Source organism: Fusarium tjaetaba, assembly GCF_013396195.1.
Source record: "Fusarium tjaetaba strain NRRL 66243 chromosome Unknown NRRL66243_c0000032, whole genome shotgun sequence".
NCBI classification, from domain to species: domain Eukaryota; kingdom Fungi; phylum Ascomycota; class Sordariomycetes; order Hypocreales; family Nectriaceae; genus Fusarium; species Fusarium tjaetaba.
Window position 1 is genome coordinate 1 of NW_023501228.1, and position 23,191 is coordinate 23,191.

Here is a 23,191-nt window from a genome sequence, read left to right on the forward strand (position 1 = left end):
AACATGGTGCTTGTGGTGAGACTTTCGGCTGACGACGTGGGGGCCGTTGTCTCGACGAGGATTAGGGAGGGGAGGAGGCGGGCAAGCATGCTTTCGCTGATGATCAGTCAGGTCAGAGACGCGCTTGTAGAGGGGGTTGTTGTTGAACTCCGAGAAGTCTTCCTCCTCCTCGAGGTAGTTGTGCTGAGTAGACATGATGACAAGCTGCTACAGCGAAAGATGTTGGTGTTGAGGGGTAGTGTATTCTTGTGGTAATGAAGGGGTTGTATGTTGTGATGGCTGTGAAGAATAAAACTCCAAGGAGATGTTTGAGTGTGGGTGGAGGAGTAAAAGTTTTAGAGCATCCCGTCTTGTTGTGGTGAGGATGTATTGTTCAGGGGGAGATGGTTCGTCTTGCTGTTCTGCCACTGCCCGCTCTGGCAGTGGCAGCTGCGATGCCCTCGCATTTCGCGAGGCTGCACACAAGGCTGCCAGTGGCTCGATCAGAGTTCAGCCGTCAAGGCCTGAGGCCTGAGGATAGAACTCTAAGACTTTGGCACTGGCGATGGTCAACGTTCAGGTGCTGGGTGATGAACCATCCACTGAAGTCAGTATGGCCCAGGAAGCAAGAAAACTTCTGATGTCACCTAGTAGGTAAATATCCTGAACAAACTGGTCTAAATGAGATACAATAAACCTACCCAAAACTTGTCATCACTTAGAAAGGGGGTCTGAGGATTTCTCCAGGAGCTTCTTCTGTTCGGGAGTCATTGTTTGGCACAAAATTAACATTAAACCGCCTGCGCTTAAATATCAGATCGCCCAACATGCATGTATATATCCCCTACTCCTCTATCCCTGCTCCTCTCTCTTCTTATCGAGGCAACACTCGTCTTGACGACCTTCTCAATCGCGTCACCGCCACACACAGCGACAGCAACGTTCCCAGGAACATTACCAACCGCCGTTCTGATGAACGTCGCGATCTCGGGTCGACCCTCTGTATGTTCAATGGCCGAAGCATGTGCCCCATCGAAGTCCATGTCCATCTCCTCCTTCAGCAGCTGTTCCTCCCTACCACTCTCCAAAGAGGCACTGGAGTCTATTGAGAAGCGCTCCAGCTCAACACTTGGGCCTCTCGGCTCTTCGATCAATCTTTCATGACTTGCGTTCGCGTCGTCACGAAGAACGGCATCGGAAACGGTACCGCCGCCCTTCGTTACCGCGACTTGAACATTCACAGAGATCCCCATCTCCTTCGCTTTCGACAGCACACGTGATATGCGCTGAAGATAGGGCTCCGCATGCGCCCTCCGACGAACAATGTACAAAGCATTGATCTTGCGAACACATCCCGGCGATTGCGTCGAAAGTCGATCCTCGAGAACAGGCGTGGTGAACGATCCTCCCGTCGACGCAGCGACAAGAACAACATTCTCAAACTGTTTCCAATTCGGCACCGCGCCAAAAGGCCCTGTAAGCATAACCCTCATGCTCCCGTTATCACCCCTCAATCCCGTCCTCCTCGCCCAATCATTAAGGTCCCTCGTCAATCCGGTCTTCGTCTTAATCGTAAGCTGAACATCCTGATTCTTGCCTTCAGAGTCCGGAATATTAGCAATGGTAAACGGATGCGGTGTCTCCCATCGAAAAGTTGGCGACCAAAGCAAAACATGCTGTCCCGGCTTCCACTTGAAGCCAACATTTCGAATAGTCAAGGTGGTCAATTCGTCGTCGACTGCTTGGATACTGGCGTCGTATGCGTATCTCACAGATGGATTCGCCGAAACCCGAAGCCGCAGGTTCCGCCAGATCGGATTCGCCGAGCGTGTCACTACATCATATGCAAAAACGCCCACGGCGCACCAGATGCTAAAGAGGTGGTGGTCTGGAACATGGAGGACCAAAAAGACGAGAAGTAGTACGACTGAGATGATATGCTGTACCACGAAGATTTCGTACTTCATACGTCGGAAGAAGGGCAGCGTCGACACAACCGTCCAAGCTAGGATGAACCACGCTCCAATTCCCGGCAGTACCATCTTGACGGTCTTGATCTCGGTCCAGAAGAAGCTGGCGCCTAGCCATTCCCATGCGAAGAAGCCGCCGTGGATGGTTGCGCTTGCGAAGAAGACCCTTGACGCCCATCTGTGGAACCAATTGAGCCTCTCGTACGAAGTTCCAAGTAACAGACCAATTGGGTTGACGCGCACAGCTAGGAGGAAGGGTAGGGAAGTCTGTGTCGCGGTTATCCAAGCTGCGCGAAACGCAATGCGCTCGTGGAAATTGGCATCGTGGTGAATGGACTTGTATGTTACAAGACCCGCCACGAACGCCGTGTACGCGACAACGACGATTGTCTTGCGAACTGGTAAAGTCGCCGACCGAACTGGAAGTCGAAATACTCTTTGAACAAGAGCCTTTGGCGCATCAATCAACTTCTCTATCGTTGAGATTGACGTATCCGAACTGGCCCCAGCAACCCTTCTTTTTATCCTATAATGTCTCAGTCTTATTCCCACGTTCTTTGAGTCAACATACCGTTGTTTAGCGATAAAAATAGATATTAACCGTGAGACAGAACCAATTATCAACACCATCGCCAAGACATACCAGTAAAGGCACGCGAGAAAGTGCTGCCTCACGGAATCCTCACTCTGATGCCCATGGTCGTGACCATGCTCCTCCTCCTCTTCATGACCATGTCCATGACCGCCGTGTCTCCTTAATAAATCCATAACGATGACATGAAGAAGAGGAGGAAGTGAGATTCCTCGTGTTGGAATGAGAGCTAGCTTGGTCAACAGGGTAAGGTTAGATTACGTGATGCTAAATCTCCGGAAGTGCCGGGTCGTAATTGGTGGAGGGAGGGAATCTTGCTCAAATGGACTCAGCCACGATGAGTCTGGAAGGACATTGACGATGAGCGTCTACATTATTTGGGCTGTGTTCAATTGGTAGAATCGTCTTTCGCATTGAGACGGCTGAACTTAATCTCAGCTTTGTGATGATGCTATTTTGGGAGCATTACCCTATACCACTGTGGTTTGAGAGAAGTGTTTACGAGGTGAAGTGAGGAGTGAAGCTTTCCGAATAACATCTTGTCGGCGATTGGATAGCTCGTATACGGCGTCCAGCAGGGTACATCGAGTATCTAACTTGCTTGGGACCATTGTGCAGTCCTCGTCAGGAAGCAAGAAGAGTTGAGACCATGAAACAGATGTCAAAATAAAGTCATTGAAGAATCCTCTAATTTCACACCAACTTTGCCTGAGTTCTTTTATCGCTGAGGATCCAGGTGTCAAACTCTTTGACCTCCCCTCAGCAGCAGTCTGAACATCGATGCGGTCAAGGCGATTTTCATTAATTCGACGTCTGGAACCTTCTGCATTTTACGACAGGGTAGCATTTACGAATGGGAATACGTTAGCCAAGCCGAGAAACCAATCTCCAAGACCCCTCGCATTTTCCGTGATTTTCGCAATATGCCAATGTCGCCATCATGACTGCTGACTCTGCTTCATGCTCAAAGCCAAGATGTCCAGAAAGCCGAGACCAACGAATTCATGATCTCTAATCCATCCCCATTGTACTCGTAATATCCCCCCAAGACCCTCACCGAATGTCATGACGCAACTCTCGAGTGCCGTGCAGGCGCATTGACCGACGTCGCCAACTCAAACGTCCAACTCATCACCTGCAAGGCGTCCAATGTCTCAGCCCGTATCAACATTCTTCCCCATTCCCAATCACCCACTGCCATTCTCAGCACTCTCTGCCGATCACCCATCCGTAACCGGCTTCACTCGTGCACATGACCAAGCCACCGATCGTCAAGCTGCATAAACAGCGTCACATTCTAAACAGACATGTGAAGTTCAATTTTCGCAATCAATACGACTCTATTGGTTCCGATGTCGGTTGCGTCATGTTGTCTTAGCCAGTGGGCACAAAGAAGAGATAGGCGTTTATAAAAAGAAAGGGTTTTGGAACATGCAGTGCTTTGTTGGTGGTTGGAGATTAACTTGCAGCTTGGTAGAGGCGCAGCTCGTAGGTGGCTGTTGGCTGTTGGCTGTTGGCTGTTCGTTCCTGGGCGTGGCACCCAAGAACCCCAAAAGGTTATCATGTGCAACACGAGATCATCTCTACCACGACGAGGAATGGTCATGCAAAAAGAGGGTGTTGTCGTTTTATTGCATCAGATGCACAGAAATCTGATCTGGCTGAAACCCCTCAGCTGCTCTGTGCATCTTATCTTTCACATGCTGCGAAATACACTGATGATAGGTCCTCGTTGATTCAGGCACAGGCACAGGGACAAAGTGAGTTGTCATGCATTGGATCTTCCATTTCTGGGGGGACCATATCAACAAGTTCCAAGCGCTTGCCAAGGCCTTTACCCCATTCACGATTCCTCTCGTAACAGAACCCCATTTTCAGCAACGGCGTCAAAATGCCTTAGGCCACGGGAAGACCCGGCGTACAAAAAAAAGAGGTCTGTGTTTCAGGCGCTGGGATCACCCCCGCGATTAGAGTGAGTGAGTGATTTTAGGCGCTCTGTGAAACTGGTCTGTGACTTCTGGATTAAAAGCAAGCTGATCAGTGCGAAAAAGAACGGACGAAAAATCAATGAGACCTTGGATGATTTGCATATCAGGTTCAGCTATTGCTGGGTCGACGTATGCAGGCATGGATGAGTTATGCGTCGGTACATGTATCTGTGTCCCACTTGATGTTTGACACGTGGATACCATGAAGCATAATAAACTTGAGACTGTGATCATGAAGACCACTCCGTAGACATTGTGAGTACATTATTCAGCTACCGTGGTAAGGCTTCAAGTCTTGTGCAATCCTACAGAGAAACAAACAGAGCACGGCGTTAGAGAAGTGTAAACGCCAGCGGACGGACCGACAGGACAGACAAAAAAAAGGCGCAGCAACGTGAGAGCGGGCCGCCCAAAAGCCAAGTCCCAATTAACCCCTGTCGCTCGCCTGCGTGACGTGGGACCAACCCTGCTAGACCCCTTCTAACTCGTTGGTGTCAAACGAAATGGAGGTGTAGTTAGAGGCAAAAGAAAAATGTCAGTCCCTGCAGGCCAGATCGATTAGACTGCTTATTCTTTTCGGTATGTTTGTTCCGTAACCCGCCGACTTGTGCTGTTCCTGAGCTGATGGAAACACAGAGGCTAGAGGAGGGGATGAATAGGTACGAGATACAGAGACACTAGAGACGGACCTCATGCCGGGCCACCCCCAGACACTCGGACTCTCGTTTGTGTCGGGGGAGACAGTGATACAAGCCCATGTCTCTCATTTTCACTCTCAAGAGCATGTGAAGATGAATATCCAACACTGGTCCTACAAGCCGTCCACGTCATATGATTCCCTGCTTCACATTCTATACTTCATATAGAAACATCCTCAACATCTTCCCATTCTTCTCTGCACTTCACATTTTCGCTTTCTCTCGGTCCACCTCCTCCTGCAAAGCCCCATAACTTTCTTTCTCTTCTGTTCCGGTCCCGCAGCCGATCGTCAACGCGCAAAGCCGTCGTGGGTCATACCGCAACTCCACCAATTGAGTAACAAACAAGCTCCACTGGCCTGGCTAAAGTTTGGGTAAGGTGATGTTTTTCTCGTGGTGATCGGTTGACGGTTTGAGCTAACGGAATGGGCTTGAAGAGAGAAAAACAGGACCGAAGGAACGCACCGCTTGAGATCGTCAAGGTCATTCGATTTGGGGATTGACGACGTGTGATAGAGCAAGGCAGAGCAGATTGAGAGTCAAGTAGACAGACATTCACACATATTGTCTTTGTCTACTCTACTCTCATTCTCCAGCTTAAGCTTATTGCTACTCATAAATAACCTCACTTCACTCCAACCCACCAACACGCAAATACCCGGCTTTTACATCCGACATCCTTCAGCGCCCATTACAAACCAATATCCACACTCAAAAACACCAACTCGTCTGGCTCGCCCTATTTCATCAACGCTATTCCTTAGGTACATGACACCACCACCGTCGTGCATATCCTTTCACCGCCCAGAGACCAATCCATCACCCCTGGTCCCCAGCATCCCGCTTAGAGCCCCTGCTAGGGCCCTGAACTTTTTCTCGACTGGGGTGTCTTTGGTTCAACTTGGGTTAAGTTAAATAACAAGACAAAGGCAGACCGCAACTTTTGGTCTTTTGTTTTGTTTCTCCCGCAACCAGGTTTTTTTTCGCCTTCGCTTCGCTTCACCGCGGAATAGAAGTGGAAAACACCCCTTTTCTCCTTTCTTATATATTCATTACCTTTTTCTTTCGTTTTGTTGTTGTTGGTGACTTGGACCTTGGCTGGACTGGGTCGGAGATTTGTGTCTGTCGCTTTTTGGGGATTATTAGTAAACGGGTGCTGTTGTGAATACCCTCTACCTCATCATACACCCATTTACCTTCTTTAACTGGAACGACTCGCCACAAATTAATCTCACCTTCAATTCACCTTGCCTCATACTTCGACTGGTCAGCTTGGTGTCGTCGGATGTTCGCCCATCATGGAGGAAAGGTCTGAGTCGCGAGCTTCAGGTACAACATACCATAGCTTCGCAGACACGGAGTTGTTTGAACCCCTGTCTCCCCCTCGACCACCAGTCACCCACGATACAACAACTCTTCAACACCTCGAGCATCTTCAGCATGAGCTTCAGCGCCAGCAGCGTGAAGCTCCGAGTAGCAAAGACTGGGTGAGAGAGCGTCGACCTGTCACGGCAAAGATGCAGCGACAAGATTCAGGCTATGAGTCAAACACTCCCCGACGAACCTCTACCTCTAATACCTCCCACGGCGGATCTACTATTAACAACGCTCATCTTCTTGTTGGCCGACGTTCGTCAAACGATTCTTCCAATGGTAGTGGTAGTCGTAGTGGTAGTAGCAACGGCTCAGGAGTCAGAACTCGTTTCAGAGATCGTCGCCCTTCACTCCGTCGAGCAGCAAAGACTCACCCCGTTCAACCAACACGCACATCCAACCAATCCCTCCACCTCGTACGCACCGCAACAGCTACTTCTCCCCCTAAGCAATCCGCCGCATTCTTCCACTTCCCATCGCCAGATCCTATTCAACTCGCCGACACCGTTCCCGACCGCCGCGTGCAGCCCACGCCCATCCCCTCACCTCCGCCTCAGACAACACACTACTGGACCAGCGACCGCACCCGCCGTCTTGAATACGCCGCCATCGACGCTGCGACGCGCGGTGTCAAGGGCTGGGTGATGCGACATCTCGTGCCTGATTGTTTTGTGTCGTGCGAGAATAAGCATGTCCCGTTCGACGATGACTCGGGCAGCGTGAGAAGGTATAGACTTGAGCTTGAGGATGATCATGCTGAGAAGGCGGGAGGAAAGTCTGTGCGGCGACGCAAGGGATGGAAATTCTGGCGCCGCAGAAAGGTCGATGCTCAACCTACGGCCTACATCTGAACAAACCTCAACCACGAAACAAAGAAACCCTACAACACCCCGCATAACATATCGCATCGCATCGCATCGTTGGCGTTATATACCCGTTGGCTTTTACATCGAGTTAATTTTACAGAAAGAACACCTGCATGATACAAGAAGATAATGATTTGATAGCATTTGGAGCGAAAGAACGAAGGAAAGCAAGAGAGTATGATCTAGATGAAGAGATGTGTCGCATGAAGCTTCTATTCTGGTGAGGGAAGTTATTTTTTCTCTATTTTACTTATCTTATTTTACCTGCGCGTTACTATTTAACAGACATTCTCAGCATTTATTGCTATTTATACCATAAGCATAGTTAGTATTGTTTAAAGACAAGAATGATTGACTTTTAGGCAAACATGTTCATGTTCAACCTCGTGAAGGTCCGTGACCCGTTGTTCTTTGTTCTCCGGGTGTTCAATAGCTTGGACCGAGCGCTGTTCGCAAGCTTGGTGATGATATAATGACCGGGCCTCTCGATTGACCGCCCGATTTCTGAAACTGCAATTCTAACAGCCGATTCACAATGGCATAGCCGATCTGCAAGAAACAGCCCATGATGCTCATCTCGCCGAATGAAACGCCGGCCACGAGCCGCTCCGCCTCCGAAGGTCCACTCCGGAGGTCAGCTTCGGAGCCTTGTCAAACGATACTACCGATCCGGCGCAAATCCCTGGAATTGGTGGCTTCACCGGCCAGGGAAGAGGAAAATGATCGGGAGGTGGAAAAGGTTCCAATGAGTCTTGCGAGGATTGTTGTTAATATGCAAGAGCATTACACGGCGGAGTTGGAGGCTGAGAGACAAAGAACGGAAGGCTTGGCGAGGCAGAATGAGGAGATGATGAGGAAGATGGAAGAAATGGAGAGCAGACTACAGATGCATGTTGTTCTCATGGATGGATTTGTCGGGTTCATGAGGGATGTAAAGGAGGGGAAGTTTGCAACTGGCGGAGGTGCGGAAATGGAGATTGCGAAGGCATTTGGGGGAGAGCATCTTGACGAGGTCAGACGGCTTGTAGCGGAGAACTACATGCCAGTTCAACAGAGCGTGGAGGAACCAGCTACTGAGCCTATAGTCTTTGATGATGAAGATGAACCTCAGCAACCAGCGCCAGCAGTCGTTCGACACGTGAGCTTTGATGAATCGCCATCAACGCCAGACCTGGAAGCACCTCCTGTACGGAGCACTGGACGACGAGCACCAAAGCGCAAGAATCCTCCTCTGAGACCACATCGTGAGGTGAAGCGACAAACAAGAGCGACCCTGCGGAGTGTTCGGCTTCGTAACACTTCATCATGGACTGCCATCAATACGAGGAATTCTCCGTATGCAGGTGCCGACTTGAGTAATGGAGAGGACAAGGATCTTGACTTCACTCCTGACCTTGAGGTTGACGAGGATGACGAAGAGGAAGAAGAAGAGCAGGAAGAGGTGGAGGACGATAGCGACAGTGAGATGGAGGACATACCAAATGTACCAGCGACACCTTCGCCATCCCTCTCCGACGAAGAGCTCGAAACCACAAAGACCCGATACTCCGCCCCCCGGTCTGTCGCATACCGCTACGCCAGCGGTCCACCGGGGCGCAAGTTCAAATACCACCGCATGCCCAAGTCCGTCGCGTTAGTATGGCAAGAATGGAAGCACGGCAGTAACGGAAATCCATCGATTCAATCCCTCGAGGAAAAGTACAGCACGAGATGGCGAATGGGGACGTTACAGGAACGCAAGTATGCGAGTAATTACGTCGGTGTGAGACAGAAAGTCGTGAGAAAGGTGGAAGAAATGTGCGAGCAGAAGGGATTGGCACCAGAAAAGGCTTGTGAGATTTTGGATAGACGCGTTGATGGGAGGATGCAGTTACTCATGACGGCGTTGAGAAAGGGGCAGGATCCGCTGGTGGTTATTCCTAGGAGATAGTATGTGAGTCAGCGATGTTGTGCAAAAAGACAATTGACATGAATTAGAAAATGACCATTGTGAGTGAGTGACTGAACAAGCGAACAAGCCTCATTCAGGTATTGTTACAGACAAGTGTTCACTGGCCTGAAAGACAAGACCCTGTCTTCAATGAATGGCTTCTTTGACACCCCCTGCAAGACAGACCATTGCTTTGTCTTCACCACCTGAACACTGATACACGAGCAGAACATGATCTATCATTTCACCCACAGACCTCGCTACCAATCGTTAAAAGCACTTCGCTATGCCTTTCTCTAACTTTACCAGCTTCAACTGATCTCTTGAAGCTACACCACAGGTCACTACTGTCTCTACACTACGTTAGCCACTGTGATTAAAAGATACGCTTCAACACCATGTGCTACATTCAGGTCATCCACATCACCCGCTGCGAAACCCGTCGTCCAGCTGTCATCAACACTACCACCGGTAAAACAGTCTACCATCCGCTCGAACCACCTGGGGTCTGCGAGCACAAGCGGCCATTTGGCGACGCAACATGTCATTACCATGGCGACTGCTGCTCACCCGGGCAGATCTTCTTCTGCAACGCAAAGGACCCCAGGGATATGTGTCGTGGTAGGCAGGCCTATCACATAAATATTCATCCTAACTACATGTACGAGTCCGGCGTACTTCACCAAATGGAGCCCATTGAAGACTGGGAGGCCCTCGAGATGAACACCGATGTTTTCGCGTACGAGGAGGATATTCGATATCAGTTCATGGAAGCCGGTGCGTTGATGTACGAGCTTAAGAAGGACGCCGAGAAGATTGTTGAGTATATCCTGCACCACCAGACTAGCTGTCCCGAGGAAGAGGCGGAGCTGTTCCTTGAACATGGCGATCTTTACGAGATGTGGATTGAAGCGCACCACCAGTTCGTGGGATTGAAGGAGGCGTGGGAGATTCTGGCGAATGTAGGCTGTATGGAAGTCTGCCCGTCTTCTCTCCTGCGCGTTCATCCCTGGCGAGAATGCTTCCAGGAATGTCCTACGCTTCAAAAGGGGTTCCCGCAGTTTAATTATGTTCCATTTGCTTGGCTCGATAATGTAGAGCGACAGGATGATCTTTTGCGATGTCATCCGTATTACTCTCAGCATCAGGCACCACCTCGTCCTAAGCCACGTGTTAAGGACGATGCGCTTTGGACAGCGCCTGCGCCATATGGTGTCAATCCAGGTATCTCTAAAAAGACCCTTGGACGGGATCCGGAGGTTCAGGGAGGAGCAGAGGCGCTGCCGTATCCAGGAGAATGGGCCGAGGTGTTTGAGGACAAGGCTCGACGGGAGGCTGAGATCGAAGCTGAGCCTACATCGATTTCGTCGAGTTCGGGTCCAGAAATTCCTCCTTGGCTCATTCCCTACGGTAAGGAACCGGATATGGGATGGAAGGACATTGATTGGCACCACTGTACTACGATTATTGAACGGCCTATGAGCCCAAAGACTCTTCCGCGCAACGGGGTGATTCAACGGGTCATGCCTCCGAAGGACAGTTACATGAACCCTAAGGACGCGCCTAAGGGTCCGACAGCTCTTCCATCAAAGGAAGAGACTCGACGTGTCAGCCCCCTATGGCGAACCGAACCTATTTCCAAGGAGGTTATACCATGGGACCTCTTCGGCGATCCTATCAAGGCTCCATGGAATGGGTACAGCTTCACTGGGACGGAGAAACCGGCAGAGCAGGAGTTTCTCCACGTCCCCTCACCAGTGGAGGAACCTCAGATCATTGCACCTAAAGCAAAGAAGAGCTTGAAAAGGAAGAGTGAAGAGGGCCAGGACGGCGGGCTTCAGAGGAAGAGATCGAAGGGGGTGGAGGGATGGACAAAGCAGAAGTTATCTTATGTCCCTTCACTAATCGGGTATTCTAAGATCTCTGCGCGTAAAGCAGTGGGGACGCTGAAGAGAAAGAGCGAGGATGATTTGGATGGGGGGATTGAGAAAAAGAAGGTGAGAGTTTGTACCGTTTGAGGAGCTCGTGGATTGGGCTTTGGGAGTTCTAGGGGTTTAAGGGTTAGGGTCTAGGAGTCAGGAGTCAAGGAGTTATGGTGTTTAGGAGTCACAGCTTTTGGGAGTTAAGGAGTTTGGAGTTCTGGCGTTTAAAAAGGTTATAGAAGGGCTTGGGCATAGATTGTGAATAAGAAATAAAAATGGTGAGAAACATATGAGCAGTTTGATCGTGAGAAAAGTGATGGTCTTGATTGATGCTTTACTAATGATAATTAATCGTTTACTTGTTAGGCTGTCTGAAGCTGGTGACCAGACCAGTTTCCTCATCTCTCTCGACACCACCACCGATGACAATCCCGTTTGCACGGCGAGGAAGACTCAGAAGACCCTTTCCAACAGTATTATAGTCCCCAAAGAACGTATGAGCGCGAACATCAGTTCCCGTGGTCAGTCCATGTCCCAGAGTCACCCCCCACATATCTCCAACACGAATAGCATGCGCAGAAGAACTAGCATCGCGCTCCAGAAGAACAGAGTAGATACATCCAGTATACATCACAACACCATTAGCTTCGTTGGCGGGAAAGTTCCAGCGCTTTCCGTCGGAAGAAACAGGATGCCACGGTGTGACGAGAACTTTGCCCACGCGACACAGGATCTCACTCTCAACGGGGGTCTTGAGAACCATGGCGACACGGCGTGAACCACGAGGTGTACGAACTTTCATACCACGTCGAAGTTTTCGGATCTGTACCGTTCTACCAGAAGCGAGCGTGACAACTGTAGAGCCTGCGAAGCAGACGCCGCGGGAGTTACGATAAGAACTCATGCTGAAGCCTGTCATTGAACCATGCGAACGGGCGCCGCCTCTAGAGTGCACATGTCGCGAAGGTTCGGGGGCAGGGAGATTATCGAAGATTTGATCAAGTGCGTCGCGGCAGGAGATGAATAGAGGACTCTCGGTGCTGTACTGAAGGGGGCCGGGGTCTTTGAAGGAGTTGCAGACTTGACGTGTATGGGCGTTGAGGAGAGATGGGAGGAAATGACATCCCCATCTGTTGAAGTATTCTTTGCTCTCAATTGCCATGGAGACTTGACCTTGGGGTTCATCGGCTGATACGTCTTGCAAAAGAGACTGGTTCTTCTCGTCATTGAAGTTCTTGGCGGGGAGGGTATCGATCCAACTTCGAAGCTCTTCGCGCTTGTTCTTCATACCCCGTGTGATACCGTGCTCACCATCTACTCCAATAGGGAACATGGTCGAGATGAAGTTACAGATTAGAGATCTAGATTCATGGTATGCGATCTCAGATGCGGGTAGGTCGCTGTACTCTAGAATACTGCGCTGATTACTTGCCATGGGAATGAAGTTAGCGTCTTTCGAAAGCATGGACTCAAGAACCTTGCGACTCTTGAAACAATCCCCAGGCTTGACGTATGTCAAGTGCGCATCGACAAGAGCACGAGTTGGATTCTGTTCATTCAAGAACTCAAGCTCCTTCAGCCCATTAGTGCTGAGGAAGATATCGCGAGACTGTCCAAACTGCAGATTCCCAAGGTTTATGGTAAGTTCAACCTGGCTATCTTCCGAATCATCAGCAAACGCGGGTACAATCTGGTCCACGGACGGCCCAGTTGTTTCGTACAACTCCAAAGGCCTGGTGTATGAGAGTTTGAGAACAGCGCGAGTTGCGAATGTACTTTGCAGGTTTGCCACGGCGTGTACGAATACTGTTCCGATCATACCGGCGTCGGGGATGAAGGCGTAGTTACCGCCGCCAATCTCGGCGATGGACTTGAGGAGCCCGGAGCGGAGACTGTAGCCGAAGCCGAAGGTGTGGATTGAGGCTGGGAGGGGACCCATGGCGCGGATCTTGGGGACGAAGCCTGCTGCTGGGTTCCTGCGAAGATGAGTATTTGTGATTAAGGGGAGATGAAGAGGGACTTACATGTGGTTTGGCATGCCGTCAGTGAGGATCATGATGGCAGGGACGTTGGTTGATGACTCTCCAGTGTTGAACAGCTTGATACCGTCAAGCAAACCCTGCCAGAGATTGGTAGCGTCGAGAGGTTTCATGCTCTTGACATTCTTGAGCGATCGAGCTTTGTTCTCTTTGTTCATGGGGATAAGAGGCTGAAGGGCCTTGGCCTTCGAGGCAAAGGTGACGATACCAAGACGGTCATTCTCGTTCATCGATTCAATAATAGTAAGCGCAGCATGCTTTGTGAGGTCAAGAACAGATAGACCATTACTCTCGTCGCTTTCTCCAGGGACAGGCGCTGCAGAGACCATGGATCCAGAGACATCAATTACAAGGACGATATCGCAAGGGACATGGGGGATCTTGACGGATGGTTCCTTTGGGGGTTCAATCTTGACTAAGAGACCTTTTCTGTTTGGTACAGGCTCTAGACGAAGAATCGCATCTTTATCAGAGATGGTCCCGATGGGTTGAACCTGTTCCTTTTCGGGGTCTTCTTTAGGCGTTTCGTCATTGGTGTTCTTAGAACCACTGACGAGACTGCGAAAGATGGGTACTCTCTGTATATTGTCAGTTACAGTAATCCTTAGAAGACTTGTTAGTACTTACAACCATGATGGGCTATTATGACCGTGTCAAACGGATGCGAGATCTCGCAGAGACTCAGAGAGATTAGGAGGAAGAGATGAGATGCTAAGTGTAAGCTGACTAGACAGCGAAAGCTAGCATTTAATAAGTAACATGTTTTCCCAGTGAATGCCAATCTTATGGTCCTACAGAAGGATTTGTATGAGTCTGACCGGCTGTATGTAAGCTAGCACCCATGTCACTATCCGCCCGTCATACCGAACGGACCACACAGCACGCCAAGGTAATTCGCCAGGCAGATTGTTTGGGGCCGCACGAATACGGGGAGGCTAATAAAGAAAAAGAGAGCGAATGAGGAGACAAATGTCTGCCTTGATATGGCACCAGATTGTCGGATCGCTTTTGCGGGCGAAACAGTGTTTCATGGGCTGAGCTGGTGGGCCAAGGCAGACATGATACTTGCCCGAAACAGGTAAGATTTTTGTGTGGAGGGGGCTTGTGGTTTGCCGTAGTGGCACATGGCGGACTGCGAGGCATCTCCAATCTTGCGGGGTAGACTTGGGATTGCGTGTAAGAGGCTGAGGGTCAGAAATGGAAGCTTGGACTTGGGTATTGGGACTATTGATCTGTCTAAAATTGGATTTAAAGAAATAGGAGCTGGCTCTTGGGTTGTATGTTTGTTTGTCCAATTTGTTGTCTTGTGAAGCAGGTAGAATAGGCAGAAGGAAGCCTCGTTTGTTAACAAGCTCTGGTAAGTTAGAGCATCCATGCCAATGACACTTGAAGTCGTGATTGGTAGTACACATAATAACTGGTGATTTCTCTTACCGTCACGAGCTCAAAGCCTGAATAGAAGTACGAGCTGAAAAGATGTTTTCGATTCTGACCCTGATAAGGAGACGCGCAGCCACGGTGTCCTGTTGTGCCCTTGGGCAATTGTGTTGGGTAGCCGGTATACTGCCCGGATTGACTTTGATAAGGGTTATTTTGAGTTGATAGTCCCCACAGCTGATGGCTCACATCACGCGCCTCACACACGTCCTGTTGTGCAAATGATGTTCGTTCTTTCACCTTAAGTTAGTTTCGTCGTAGATACCTAGTGGTTAGTCTAGGACATTTTCGTCCTATGGGAGCACAACCATGGTCGCTGTAAATAGTCGACCTTTTATTTCGTGGATGTGACCTCAGGCAAACATATAACACCACCCTGATATTAGTGCCAGGCAGCAATTCTGCTCGTTGGGCAGAGTGATACGACAGTTGTTCTTCTTTGCAAGTGGTCACCCTATACCACAAGCTCTATGAGGTGGCTGGCGGCTTGGATACATACAGATTCAGAAGAATGGGATATGTTCCTGGTCGCGAGTCAAAATGCATCGGAAATAAGGCACTCCATTCATCATTGGTCGAGGATGTTAGCAGCGTGATCTAAAAGACCAGCTGGTTCAAGTCGATAAAGTTATTTCTACAGCTCCGTAGCCAACCAATCTCAGCGCTTGGCTTGTAAGTTAGGCAGCACGAGTTTGGCCCTGAAGCTCCCTTCTCCTATTTCCTATACCTCCTTCTAAAGAGATGACCATTGTCGCTTTTATATACATTTTACGAATATTCTTGAGGCTCTCGGATTAATTAAGGTCTTTTTTAAGCATCGGCGGACTCCGAATATTACAGTGGATCCGTTCAGCGATGATGTGGAGATGTCAAAAAAATTGCCTGAAGATCCCAAATTCTTGCAGGCGCGGTTGCCTCGGCCCTGCTTTTTTTTTTCTTTTCCTTCTTTTCCTTCTTCTTCCTTCTTCCTCTTGGGCATTAATATCTCTTCATCTGTCCCCGTCGCAACTCGTTTCATTCTTCTATCTATATACTAAAATACGCTCCGTGCGACGTGTAAATACCGCAAAAATGGTCGAGAAGCTCTACGTCACATACAACGATGTAAGGAGAATTTACCCCGCCACCCCGCCTTGATGATGGGTTGTGATGCGCATCATGAAAAGTCTAGCGATGCGACAGTATCACCAACTTGATGGAACACTGTTTGCTGGGGACATGACAGCTGTAGAAAATAGCCCTCTATCATCAGCTATGGCACAAAACACACAAAAGGTCAGCTGCTGACGTGCTTCTCAGGTGCACAAAATGTGCCAAAAGTCCGCTGAGAAGCTTCTCGCAGACTTCCAGCCCCAGCTTCTGATCGCCATCGGTGGCGGTGGTTATGTTCCCGCTCGAATTCTCCGATCTTTTCTCAAGAGAGCCGGCTCTCCCAACATCCCCATCCAGGCCATCGGTCTCTCCCTCTATGAGTCTCTCGGCAACGATGAGGTCGAGGCCCCCGGTACAAAGGTCACCCGAACACAGTGGCTCGACTTGACCGCTCTCGGCGAGATGCAGAACCTCGTCGGAAAGCGAATCCTTATCGTTGACGAGGTCGACGATACCCGAACAACCCTCGAGTACGCTGTCAAGGAGCTTGAGAAGGATGTTGAGATTGCTCGTCAGCGAATGGGCGCGGATGCTCCCGCTCCCAAGACCGAGTTCAGCATCTTTGTCCTCCACGTATGTAGCACGATACTGAAATCACAAGCTCAAACTAACAAATCTTTAGAACAAGGACAAGCCCAAGAAGGGAAAGCTCCCCGATGATATGCTTGCCACCCGTTACTCTGCTGCCGAGACCGTCGGCGACGTCTGGATCAACTACCCCTGGGAGGCCATCGACATCGACGAGCATGACAGGAACGCCAGCCTGCAGACCAAGAGCAACTAAGTGATTTCTGAGAATTTGGAGTTGGGAAAATGGCGCACAGATTTAAACGAGATATCATATACTTGATGAATGAGATTCCTGAACTATCGGTTCAAAAGATTATCTATACAATGATGCCACCCAAACAGCACCAGACACGAACTAGTTCGAGCTGCAATGCGAAGGAACCCTGCGCCTGCTAACATCTAACACACCAGATACCCGATTCCAGGTCGCCTCCTTCCAGTACTTCAGACTTAACTTTTTCCGTTCATCTCGTTTATCTTGGATCCAGTTCAGAATAATTGGGATCGGGCCTAAGTTCATCACAAGTAGCTCGCGGGAGATAAGGGCCGGGTAGCGCTCGACGTATTCCGGCGAGTCCCGTGACAAGATCCTATTGCTTGCGATAGCGTACGCTTTGATGAAGCTCCTATAAGCACAACCCTTCAGCCTCCACTTTTCCCCATCGAGATTGTCTCGCTTCAACGGAGGTCGCGGCCATACTGTATTGTTATACACAGCTTCGGCCATGGCCTTTGTTTCGTCTTGGCCTGGCTGCAGAGGCTTGCAGTCGCCAAAGTCAGTCATCCACAGCTGCGTACGACCTCTCTTATCGGGTGCAAGATAGAACTTGACCCCAGCTGCATCTAAGTTGCATTTCCAGTGGAGTATTGCAAGAGATACGCCCATCCTCTCACACCACAATTCCAGGTGTTGCTCTGCCTCGTGCTGGAGCTGGTCGAGATACACGGGGCGGGAGAGGAGTCTTGTGCTTAGGGGCTCGTCTGGAGGTGCCATCAAGCCGAGATGGACTCGAAACCTGACGTTTGACAAGTTCGGGTCATTTTTGACTGACTCTCGAATACTGGAATCGACAAATGTGCGGATAAGAGCGCGGACTGTGGCTGGTTGGAAAGTCGGAATAAAGCTGGTAACGTATCCTGCTGTTGCGATATCTTGTCCTTCATGATCATGATGGATAACATCGGACACGAAATCCGGGATAAGGGGCGACTTAGGCCCTCGGTATCGAGTGCCACGGCGATTGAATTTGACCTTGTCACGGCGTCTCGGTCCTGTACTTATTTCTAACGCAGGATCATCGTGTTTGTCATAAAATTTCCGTGTCGCTCGTCTCCATGAGAGATTCATTTGCTCTACGACCAACATATGGTTTTGCACCTCTCTCTTGATAGCCTCGGGGTTGTCAGAAAGTTTAGCGGCATATTTTATACCTCCGACTTGGACTTTGTGGATGTTTGAGTTGTCGTGGCAGGGTATCTTTGTGAGTTGGTATTCCGCTGCATCCCAGAGTTCCGGGAGGCACCAGGAGGCGAGGCACCAGGAGGAGCCATTGTACGAAGCGAGCTTTCTGGGGTCACAGTCGTACTCTGTGCTGAGAGCATATTTGCTGTCTCCTTCCTGTGTCTCAGTCGTGTTGTCTTCTTGTGTGAGTAGGGTAACGACGTGAGGAAGGCGGCGCTTTTGAGTGCTTGCCATGGTGTTATGGGGAGCGTTTGCTTCGCCAGCTGTTATAAAGAGGTTGTTGAGTTTTCGCGGTGTCGGAGCCAATTGAGTTGCTCGTGCTTCAGGATAAGCGCCCTTGGGTTGTGAATCGCGGAGGCAGAAAAGATTACAGGTTTAAAAAAGATTGACATTGGAAGCGGGCCAGCGCAAGTCTTATATGTCAGGCTCAAAGTTTGTGATAACAAACTTCTCCCAGTTTAAAAGTTTATATAACACAGATATTCTTGTCTATAGTCTAATCATCAACTCTATCATCCAAACCCCCAATGAGTAAAACGCAAACAAGGGGTATAAGCTTTTCCATCATGACTCATGCCCAAATAACCTTTCAAACTCACGCTTCACTCAGCTGTCCTTGGTGCCCTCACTCTCATGCCTCTTCTTCAAAAGCTTCTCCGTCTTCATAAACTCTCTGATCCCGACTGGCAAATCCGCATACAGCTCCTCGTCCCAAAAGTCCTTTGCGATCTTAGCCTTTCCAACCTCTGGCGCAACCCAATTCGACTCTGACCCTCCACCGTCCGAATCCATAGACCCCTCGTGTTTTCTCAGCGCAGCTTGTGCCTCTGCGTTCTTGAGCTGCCACTCCTCCAGTTCATCGCGGTACTGGTCATACACGCAGTTTACACACCCGCTCATGCAGCAATTATCTGGCTCAACGGGCTTGGGCGGTACGAGCACGCCGGCTATGTATGTCGCTTTTGCTTTTCGGGCTGCTAGGCGCTCGTCTTTTTCTGCGGAGCCGAAGAGGCGTGAGCCAAAGACTAAACGTGCTTTTTCTTCTGGTGTTTGCACGGCGGTTTTCGTGGGGAACTCGGATTGCACTGAGGGGTCTGCTGTTTTGGGTGGGACTTCTGGTTTATCGATTGGGATGTGGGACGGGTTATTGAGGATTACTTCGTAGTAAGGGCCGAGAGAGCTGCGCTGCGGCCAGTCTTCTGTGCGGTTTGGTGCGCCGCTGACGATGCTTCGTGAGGGTATTAAGGGTCGTAGCCGAGGTAGTAATCTGGACGGTATTGACATTGTGAATCGGCGCTGCTTAATTGATGTGTATAGGGATATGGCGAGGGAGGCTTTTGGGCGTTGAAAGAGGAGGAGTGGCGGACGGAAAAGTGAGGAAGTTGGGTTGGTAATGCAAATAGCGAGAGCCGAGAAAGTTGGTGTTGAGGGTCGGAAGTCCGTCACTTTCGCCTCGGACGTCATCGGCAGGGGTGAAGCTAGCAAAAACTGGGGTGCGTGGGGGCGGAATTGAGCCTCTTGAACTTTGTTGGTGACAACTTCAGACTCACAAACGTTAACTCAGTATAATCGAAAGATGGCATCTAGTACCTGAACATCTTCTCAAAGTTCGAACAGATGCTCAGTTATATCATTTGCACCAGATGGCTTGAAGGTTCTCATGCGATCAAGTAGGAAGCACGTGATTCATTCGAGGCTGGGCTGTGAATCCACCTGGGGCGGTTGTCGGCTATCCGATCACTATTGAGTTAAGGCTCCTATGGGTAAAAGCGCGACCTGGAGTCCATTTCAGGCCTTTATACACTCATTTTACAGCCCTCAGGTGTTTGAAAGACGCTTGTGTAACCTCAATCCACATTTGGCATCGCGAAAACAATTTGCCCGTTTCGGTAAGCGGTGAGGCCCACTTCCGCAGACGCGACAGGGTCATCGAAAGTAAACACGAACCAATGCAACCACCAATTATCGACAAGACAATTCAACATCGCCAAATGTTATAACCAATTTCCTCAAATCACCCAATAATCACATAAAATGGAGGAATCTGCGCCAAAGCGAAGGCGTACTTCGCCGCGCACTTCTCTCAATGTCGGCGCAACTGAAGAACCTGCGTCACCGCAAAGAAGACGGCCATCATACGCATCGCCAACCAAAGCAAGCATGTCACGAAATAACCCCGAGGCTTTTGAGCGCCGAAGATCAAGATCACCGCAGAAGTTACCGAGCGCACGAGCTTCCGGTCAATTTACTTTTGATAGTCCTTCGGAAGCTCTTGCAGCGCGATTGGCAACGAGTAGGATTGTTAGTGATGCTCCTACGCCTACGCGCCCTGAGGATACGACTCCAGGATCGATTAGACGTGTGGGAGGAGGAATGGCTTCTGCTGCTAGGAGGACGTCTTCGAGAGCGGGTGTGAGCGCGGAGGAAGATGACTTTAATCCGTTTCGGGGGAAGGTTTTGAGAAGATCGCCTCAGGCTGGGATTAGGATGGATGTTGATGCGCCCTCTGCTTCGATGCCGCAGCCTGAGTTGCCGCCTGCTTCTATGCCAGAGCCTCAGCTTGGATTGCCTTCGGATGAGCCTATGGAGGAGCCTGAGGAGAACACTCCCATTCAGTCTGAAGAGCTGGCACCTGCCGAGGAGACGTCACCAGCGAAATCCCCATCAGCGGCTAGAAGCCCGTCGCCAGCACGGTCGTTTTCCTCGTATGATCTCGAGATTCCAGCGCGATCTTCATCCCCAATTAGGTCACCGTCTCCAGCTCAAGCTGCTGCAGCGCCAGAGCCAGAAGCGGAGGAAGAACCGGATGGAGAGCCTGAGCAAGGCGTAGAACCAGAAGCGGAGCCAGAACAAGAATCAGTGTCAGATCTTGAGACCGAACCCCAGCCTGATCCCGAACCTGAACGAGACTCTCCAAGCCCACCACCGCCTTTGCCAGACTTCTCATCCTCGCCCCCGCCAGCTTCAATGCCGCCTCCAAAGATACCACCATTAGTGCAACCGAACTCGCAAGACGCTGCTCCATCAGTTTCACAACCAGTACCTCGACTACCGCCACGCGACACAGGACCGCGAAAGAGCTTCCAGAACAGCCCAGTCAGATTCCGCGAGTTCTCACAGCAACGGGACTCTCCACTTGGCAAACCGCCGTCACGTCTGTTGGAGAAGCCAAGGAAGAGCTTCGCTCAGGCGGGCTCGGCACTCAGAGAGCCGCCACCTGTTCAAACCAACGCTCCAGAGGCTAGACAACCCCGGGCCTTTGATCCAGATGCAGAGAAGAAGAAGGAGCGGGATAGGGTTCAGAAGGAGATAGAGAGCTTGAAAAAGGACCTTGAAATCGCGCGAAAGGAGAATGAGCGCATTCGATTGATGCAACAGTCTGGCCGCATACTTGCACCGACAAATCAAGACGAGGTCATCAGCCTTATCGAACGTCACCTAATGTCTACTGGCACAGAACAGAGCAAAACAGCATCACAACAGTTATTACAAGCGGCGCTAAATCCCGCTGCTCTATTACCTTTCAGCAAGCCTACAGCCCCAGCGGTCCGACCGATTGAGGAGAAGCAGCCTGACATCAAGTCACATCATCCCGTGGCCATGACAGCGATAGAGGAGTTGCCCTACCTTGAGCTTTTTACACCATTCTCGATGACATCCAATACGTCCATACTACCAGAGGCTGAAGGTGAGCCACTGAGGCAGCACTACTCCATTACGCTTCGATCACGCGAGATACCAGGAATCTTTACAGCCAAGATTGAGATGACAGTCAATGCCACAGAGCTTACGGTTCTCGATCTCGACGTTACAGCCTTGGAGCCAGCTGCAAAGTCTGAGCTCGGTCCTTTCATTCGCAAGATATGCACAGGTGACTGCAACCGTTCCATGCAACGCAATATCGGTATCCTATCGTGGGCCATGGGTGAGTGGCTTCGAGTCGCTCTCGATAGAGCAGGCTTTTGGTGCCAGTTGGAACAAAGTCTAGGCTCAAAGGACGGTGTATCGGAGGCTGCAGCTCGAATGAGGTCAAAGAAACATCGACGGAGGAGGGACAGCGGTGAGGATTCGGATGAGGACGAGCCGACGCAAGTAGAATCTGTCAAGAAAGCAGACCTCATTCGCTATTTGGGCCAGCAACACTTCGATATATCAGTTCCGTACGGCGATGCAGAGGAGTCAGGCGCCACGGTACGACTGGGATGGAAGACCGAGTTTGACTGGACTGGAGAAGCGCAAACCAGACTTTCGGTCTTGGTTGGCGCTCCAGGGAAATGTGAGTACATGCACGACTACAATGATGTAAACAGTCACTGACGATCACAGGGCACCAAACAGACGAACGAGGATCACTTGCAAAGATCCCCAAGCTTTTTGAAGAACTTGTACATGGACACGAAGAACCCGAAACAGCTGTACGAACAATTGTAGCACTCATTGCCGGCGAGCAATCATGATAGAGTCCATATAGATGGCAGACCTCACAAGGATAGGCGTATGATGTGTAGAATTCCTCTGCGCAGGTCGCAAGAACAAGATACCAGATTATTGTGATTAAAATTTTGTAACCTCATCTACCATCCACCCTAACCCTTCTATTGCCGTTTAGATCATCGAGTGCGTGTCCGCTTTTCGCCAATTTAGTCGACAGTGACGCCGAGCTGTCGGAGCTCAACCTTGGCCTGCTCAATCTCCGCCGTGAGCTCCTTGTGTGCGTTGGGGACGTCGTTGAAGGTAAGGATGCCGAAGCCGAGACGGAAGAGGAGGTATGCGCCGAAGGAGACGAGGGCCCAGAAGGGGAGCTACAATGCCGGCGGTTAGAGAATTGAAGTTTGGAGTATCTGTTTAGGGGGTGTCATACCACAGGGACGATCTGCTCCTGGATCAGAGGAGGAAGGGGGATGAGCTCGAGGAAGAGGGCAAGGTAGAGCTGCACAGCGTTAGCTCAATTCCACCAAGATTGTTACGGTAGGCATACAGAAGAAACCAAGAGGGCGAGAGAAATGGTCTGCTGAGCGCGAGTCATCTTGGCGGTTCTTTTTTAAGGAGCGTGGTGTTGGAATGAGCGCGGGGGAGGAAATGTGATGGTATCGTGGTGCTTGAGGAGACGTGTCAGGGGTGCGCGTTGTTGGAGCTGTTTGGATGACTAAGACTGTGTTAGGTAAGCACTTGGAGACCTCAACCTACTTACCCTACATACGAAGCTTTTGTT

General features: G+C 50.3%; 11 protein-coding genes across 11 annotated transcripts; 5 read left to right on the forward strand and 6 right to left on the reverse strand.

Moving 5' to 3' along the window:
• On the reverse strand, positions 1-195 carry FTJAE_1768 (uncharacterized protein; the record flags this gene model as incomplete). Its single annotated transcript, XM_037347891.1, has 1 exon — positions 1-195. A coding segment is annotated over one exon (195 nt), but the record flags the coding sequence as incomplete, so codon positions are not given.
• A 590-nt stretch (positions 196-785) lies between these two features.
• Positions 786-2,717, reverse strand: FTJAE_1769 (ferric-chelate reductase; the record flags this gene model as incomplete). Its single annotated transcript, XM_037347892.1, has 2 exons — positions 786-2,475; positions 2,593-2,717. 2 exons carry the CDS (start codon positions 2,715-2,717, stop codon positions 786-788), a joined length of 1,815 nt encoding a protein of 604 aa, XP_037211104.1.
• A 3,808-nt stretch (positions 2,718-6,525) lies between these two features.
• Positions 6,526-7,452, forward strand: FTJAE_1770 (uncharacterized protein; the record flags this gene model as incomplete). Its single annotated transcript, XM_037347894.1, has 1 exon — positions 6,526-7,452. One exon carries the CDS (start codon positions 6,526-6,528, stop codon positions 7,450-7,452), a length of 927 nt encoding a protein of 308 aa, XP_037211105.1.
• A 583-nt stretch (positions 7,453-8,035) lies between these two features.
• Positions 8,036-9,397, forward strand: FTJAE_1771 (high-osmolarity-induced transcription factor; the record flags this gene model as incomplete). The annotated part of the gene is made up of 1 exon (XM_037347895.1): positions 8,036-9,397. One exon carries the CDS (start codon positions 8,036-8,038, stop codon positions 9,395-9,397), a length of 1,362 nt encoding a protein of 453 aa, XP_037211106.1.
• A 398-nt stretch (positions 9,398-9,795) lies between these two features.
• On the forward strand, positions 9,796-11,415 carry FTJAE_1772 (uncharacterized protein; the record flags this gene model as incomplete). The annotated part of the gene is made up of 1 exon (XM_037347896.1): positions 9,796-11,415. The coding sequence occupies one exon, from the start codon at positions 9,796-9,798 to the stop codon at positions 11,413-11,415; it is 1,620 nt and encodes a 539-aa protein (XP_037211107.1).
• A 259-nt stretch (positions 11,416-11,674) lies between these two features.
• FTJAE_1773 (inter-alpha-trypsin inhibitor heavy chain H3) lies at positions 11,675-13,991 on the reverse strand (the record flags this gene model as incomplete). Its single annotated transcript, XM_037347897.1, has 3 exons — positions 11,675-13,295; positions 13,344-13,936; positions 13,986-13,991. 3 exons carry the CDS (start codon positions 13,989-13,991, stop codon positions 11,675-11,677), a joined length of 2,220 nt encoding a protein of 739 aa, XP_037211108.1.
• Positions 13,992-15,866: 1,875 nt separating this feature from the next.
• On the forward strand, positions 15,867-16,731 carry FTJAE_1774 (xanthine phosphoribosyltransferase 1; the record flags this gene model as incomplete). Its single annotated transcript, XM_037347898.1, has 3 exons — positions 15,867-15,899; positions 16,095-16,520; positions 16,570-16,731. 3 exons carry the CDS (start codon positions 15,867-15,869, stop codon positions 16,729-16,731), a joined length of 621 nt encoding a protein of 206 aa, XP_037211109.1.
• Positions 16,732-16,872: 141 nt separating this feature from the next.
• On the reverse strand, positions 16,873-18,213 carry FTJAE_1775 (uncharacterized protein; the record flags this gene model as incomplete). Its single annotated transcript, XM_037347899.1, has 1 exon — positions 16,873-18,213. One exon carries the CDS (start codon positions 18,211-18,213, stop codon positions 16,873-16,875), a length of 1,341 nt encoding a protein of 446 aa, XP_037211110.1.
• Positions 18,214-18,585: 372 nt separating this feature from the next.
• On the reverse strand, positions 18,586-19,263 carry FTJAE_1776 (oxidoreductase family; the record flags this gene model as incomplete). Its single annotated transcript, XM_037347900.1, has 1 exon — positions 18,586-19,263. One exon carries the CDS (start codon positions 19,261-19,263, stop codon positions 18,586-18,588), a length of 678 nt encoding a protein of 225 aa, XP_037211111.1.
• A 750-nt stretch (positions 19,264-20,013) lies between these two features.
• FTJAE_1777 (uncharacterized protein) lies at positions 20,014-22,436 on the forward strand (the record flags this gene model as incomplete). The annotated part of the gene is made up of 2 exons (XM_037347901.1): positions 20,014-22,255; positions 22,306-22,436. The coding sequence occupies 2 exons, from the start codon at positions 20,014-20,016 to the stop codon at positions 22,434-22,436; spliced, it is 2,373 nt and encodes a 790-aa protein (XP_037211112.1).
• A 183-nt stretch (positions 22,437-22,619) lies between these two features.
• FTJAE_1778 (Dolichol-phosphate mannosyltransferase subunit 3) lies at positions 22,620-23,005 on the reverse strand (the record flags this gene model as incomplete). Its single annotated transcript, XM_037347902.1, has 3 exons — positions 22,620-22,781; positions 22,841-22,909; positions 22,958-23,005. 3 exons carry the CDS (start codon positions 23,003-23,005, stop codon positions 22,620-22,622), a joined length of 279 nt encoding a protein of 92 aa, XP_037211113.1.
• Positions 23,006-23,191: the final 186 nt, after the last annotated feature.